Here is a 5,148-nt window from a genome sequence, read left to right on the forward strand (position 1 = left end):
TCTTCCTTTCGAGATTATGTGTGATGCAAGTGACTTTGCACTAGGAGCCGTGCTCGTACAGAGAAAGAACAAAGTTTTGCATGCTATTTATTATGCAAGTAAAACTTTGGATGAGGCCCAAGTCAACTATGCTACCACAGAGAAGGAATTTCTTGCTGTGATTTATGCTTTAGAAAAATTTAGATCATATATTTTTGGTTCTAAAGTTATTGTTTTTACTGATCATGCAGCTTTAAAGTACTTGATAGCCAAGGCGGAATCAAAGCCTCGGCTACTCCGTTGGGTTCTCTTACTCCAGGATTTTAATATTAAGATAAAGGAAAAAAAGGGAGCAGAGAACGTGGTGGCAGACCACTTGTCACGTATCAGGTATGATGAGGGTAAGGATTCTCTTCCTATAGATGATTCTTTCCCTGATGACAACCTGTATTCAGTTGTAGAGAAACACCCTTGGTATGTCGATTTTGCTAACTATTTAGTGGGTGGTACTCTACCTCCTGACTTGTCCTACAAACAGAAAAAGAAATTCCTTTCTGATGTTAAACATTATTTTTGGGATTGTCCTTTTTTGTTTCGTGAGTGATGGATTATTTCGCAGGTGTGTTCCCGAATGGGAAGTTCATGGCGTACTTACTAATTGTCATACCTCACCTTATGGAGGACATCATGGCCCCACCAAAACGGTGGCCAAGATTAATGACTCGGTTTTTTACTAGCCCACAATGTTTAAGGATGCTAACAGTTTTGTGCAGGCTTGTGACTCTTGCCAGAGAACTAGCAACATCTCGCGGCGGCATGAGATGCCCCAAACTGGAATTCTTGATGTAGAAATACTTGATGTTTGGGGGATTGCCTATATGGGACCGTTCCCATCTTCCAATGGGAATTGTTACATACTTGTAGCCGTTGATTATGTGTCCAAGTGGGTCGAGGCCATAGCTTCACCAACAAATGATGCCAAGGTAGTCATTAAGCTCTACAAGAAGACCATATTTCCAAGGTTTGGTGTCCCACGAGCTATCATTAGTGATGGAGGTACTCACTTCCATGAAAGACAATTGGACAACCTCCTAAAGAAGTATAGAGTATATTATAGAACCGGACTTAGTTACCACCCTCAAACCAGTTGAGGTCTCTAATAGGGAAATCAAGGCGATTCTAGAGAAGGTAGTGGACAAGTCAAGGAAAGATTGAAGTATGAAGCTAGATGACACACTTTGGGCGTATCGAACCGCATTCAAAACACCAATAGGTACTTCACCTTACAGACTAGTATATGGTAAGGCATGTCATCTTCCCGTGGAGTTGGAATACAACGCTTTTTGGACAATTAAGGAGCTTAACATTGATTCTAAGGTTGTGGGTAAGAAAAGACTTCTCCAACTCAATGAGTTGGATGAGTTTAGATTGTCGGTGTATGATAGTGCGCGAATCTACAAGGAAAACACCAAGAAGTTGCACAATAAGAGGATCCTACCAAAAGAGTTTGTACCAGGCGAAAAGGTTCTACTCTTTAACTCTAAATTGAAGATTTTTCCAGGAAAACTAAAGTCTAGGTGGTTAGGCCCCTTCACTGTCACTAAGGTGAACAAGTTTGGTTCGGTTGAGCTAGTGAATGACAAAGGTGAAGAGTTCAAGGTGAATGGCCAACGATTGAAGGTGTATCATGAGGGCGCTACTGTTAGAGATGTGGAGGAAACCCTCCTAACTCCACTTCCATCATGAGCTACATGCTGGTGAGAAGGTTGTGCGGGGCCTAGATAAACCAGCACTTTGCGGGAGGCAACCCGTATTTCTTGCGCTCTAGACTAGTTTTTCCTTTCCTTTATTTTATTTTTTTTAGAGAGGTGAGGAGAGTGCAATTTTACCTTTCCAAAGTGTTTCTATACAGATATTGAATTAACAAGTAAGGAGATTTAAAGAGAAAAAGTAGAAGAAGTTGTGTACTCCGAGCTAGGCAAGGGTCCAATCGGGCGTAGCTCGCCCCATCAGGCGCGCAAGTAAAGCACGAAATCGAGCAAAAATTCGCCCGATCGAGCAAGGAGCCCCGATCGGGCGCGCAAGTGAAGAAATTCAAGGGAAATTCGCCCGATCGAGCAAAGGTGCCCGATCGGGTGCAATTTTGGAGAAATCGAGTGCAGACAAAAAGATATGTCGGGCGAATCTCGCCCGATCAGGCGAATTGGATGGAGAAAAATACTTCGAGTTCGCGCCTGATCGGGCGCGCAAATGCAGCTTTGAGAATCTAGTAATTCACCCGATCGGGCGCGCCTAAATTAGGTCGTGTTACCTAACCTCCTTTTCTCCTCACTTCTTTTCTTTTCCTCCTTATTTCATCTTATTCATTCACTCTTTCTTTCTCTAAACTCAATTTTCATACCTTCAAACTCACCTTGTCTTCAAGAGCTCCTCAAATTCTCCTATCAAAACTCATAAATTTTCACATAATCTTCATCCTCTCACCTTCCTCTACATTCTCCATACAATTTTTCCCTCTTTCTCTTAACATTTGTGAAAACCCTAAGAGAGAGATAGCTTCAAATTCATCAAATTCCTACTTAAATGGCTTCCAAGAGATCTAGGCAACAAAGGGGTGAAAGTTCAAGGCAACAACAGTAAAACCACCAATGGTTGACCCGAAACTCCAAATTCCGGGGTGGAGCGAGGTGGTGATCACCTAAACCGAACAACGGGCTAGGATGCTTAACCTCATTCAGAGGCAGGTAATTTCTACTCGCTTTGTGCATCATCCTACATTGTCTAGATTAGGAATTGATAAACCGGTAAAATTTTTTTTTAAGGGTATTCGAATGAGTGGTTTCTTTCAAATGCATTATGATACTTATGATTATTTCACTTTGGAATTTATTTCTAGTTTTAATGTGATTAAATCTAATGCTTTGATTACTCATGTTCAATTCCAATTGCTTAACAATGATGTGAGGATGACTTTGAAAGGATTTGGTAAATTGTTTGAGTTGAAATCGGATAAACCTATTGAACCATCCCAAGACCATATTGCTGTGGTCTATAAAAAACTCACAGGGGAGGGTTTAACTAACCTCCAACATGCCAAGGGAACATAGATTTAACATCCCGTGCCAAAATTTTTGCAACGGTTTATTGGCCTCAACATCTTTGCGAGGCATGAACTGGCTAATGTAAGGAGGGATGAGCTAGAGTTGTTGGCCTCCTATGTGATCCCTAGAGGTGAGAAATTGAACATCCCGCATAGGATAGCCCAACACTTCCAAAGGGCGGCCAATGCGGCTAAGGGGGTAGGTCTAGGGCACCTATTTATTTTGGTGGGTTGGTTACCCACATTGCGGTCAAACATCTAGGTTTCATCCCTACCGACCATAGGAAAGTAGAAGGTTCTACCCTTATGGACCTTTCTTACCTAGGAGGCCTTAATTGGATCCAACCCATGGGTGGTGAGACGTGGTGGATAATCCATCGAGAGTCGGGTAGGAGGGACCAAGCCTTTAAGCTACCCAACCCCACCTTGACTAAGTTTTAGAAGGGTAAGTCTTCTTATACATTCGAGTTAGATGGTCAAGGGGAGGCTCTAGCAGCTCACCATACACCACCCCACCCACAACCTCAATTCCAATCACCACCCCAACCCTACACACATGATATCCCTACCTCTTCCGTTGATTATAACATTGATCCTCATGCCCCATATGACTTTTCGGCTTTTAGGAGTCAACTCTAGGATTGAGAGGGGACAAGGACAAGTAGAGGGTTTAGTGAAAAACCTTGACACTAAAGTAGGTTCTCTAGATAGGAGGGTTGGGTATGTGGAGAGAAACCTAGGGCGGGGTTTATACCCCACATATGATGACTATGCCCGGCGAGGGGCTATTCCCCTTTAGGCTCTTGTTCCCGATTGGTTTTAATACCCCCAAGGAGGGTATTCGACCCCCAGTGCCTATGGTAGTTATGTGGACTATTTTTCGGTCCATGGTTATGGGATCGATGCTCCTTTTTGTGGGATTGGGGGGAATGTGGACCCTAACTACTTTGTAGGTGGTTCGGGTTATGGTGGCGTTGGTTCGAGCCATGGAGGTGCCCACTCTAGCCATGGTGGAGGCTACTCGAGGATGGATGAGGATGATGATGAGGAGTAGCTACTCCTAGCTACAGTCCCAAGTCAATGAGGGCATTGCTTGATTTGGCTTGCGGGGAGATGATCTTTTACATATGGTAACTCTCTCTCTTTTTTCTATTATGTGCTTTCTAGTATAGTTTTATTTGCTTTTTAGAGTAGTTTTATTGCTTTCCTATATGAAAAATACAAAAAAAAAATTAAAAATTAAAAAAATCCAAAAATACGTTCCAATGAATTGTAAATCATGCTTCCTTGTGCCCCATACTTGAAAAAACTTGTTTTGATTCTTGGTTATGATAATGAGCATTGTGAATTTGTTGATCATGATTTGAGATTTGATTGTTCGGATTCCTAAACATGCGTTAATTTTTCCAACTATTTGTGAATATTGTGCTTGACTAGTTGATTTGGTTAGGAATTGTGTGATAGTTCCTGGTATGTCAATGAATTTGAGTATTGGTTTGCAACTATGAGTAGTGTTTGTATGGCTCAATATTATGCACATTGAGGAGCACAAAGGCATTTGTTCTTTTAGGTAGCCTTCAGACAATATTAGATACATTTGTTCCCATCTTGCTTCCCATGTTGTTGCGTGTGCCCTTTTATTGATTATTTAGCCACATTACAAGCCTATATGAGCCCCATTGGTTACTAGTCCCAAGCTTGGCTTAGAGGAGCTATTAGTTGGTTAGGTGAGGGAGTTGTGGTGTGCATATTATTTGCACAATGTGGGAATAAAAAAGAGTGTTTGTTCTTTTGATTTTGTGGTCGGAAAAATAGTTGATAGTTTGTTGATCAAGGATGAAAAAATTTCCAATGTGAGATAAGAAGAAGAAAAAAGAGCAAAAGAAAAAAAATTGTTTCGAATGTTCAAATATTCTATGTGAAGGTTGCTCAAAAAAAAAAAAAAAAAAAAAAAAAAAAAAAAAAAAAAAAAAAAAAAGAAGTTCAAGTTTGAAAAAAAAAGTAAAAAAAAGAATGAGTTCAAAGTTTGTTTTATTTCACTCTAATTCTTTATTATCATATTTTTGTGA

The 5,148-nt window shown here is 40.9% G+C and overlaps 1 protein-coding gene across 1 annotated transcript; it reads left to right on the forward strand.

Annotated features, from left to right (window-relative positions):
- Positions 1 to 1,197: 1,197 nt before the first annotated feature.
- On the forward strand, positions 1,198 to 1,725 carry LOC145627891 (uncharacterized). The gene has a single exon (XM_081680234.1). The coding sequence runs from the start codon at positions 1,198 to 1,200 to the stop codon at positions 1,723 to 1,725; it is 528 nt and encodes a 175-aa protein (XP_081536360.1).
- The last annotated feature ends 3,423 nt before the right edge of the window (positions 1,726 to 5,148 follow it).

The sequence above is a fragment of the Chenopodium album genome, chromosome 4 (genome assembly GCF_948465745.1).
Source record: "Chenopodium album chromosome 4, dcCheAlbu1.1, whole genome shotgun sequence".
NCBI lineage: Eukaryota > Viridiplantae > Streptophyta > Magnoliopsida > Caryophyllales > Amaranthaceae > Chenopodium > Chenopodium album.

Coding starts and splice junctions, on each gene's coding strand:
- LOC145627891 (XM_081680234.1), top strand. CDS start 1,198: ATGAAGCTAGATGACACACTTTGGGCGTATCGAACCGCATTCAAAACA.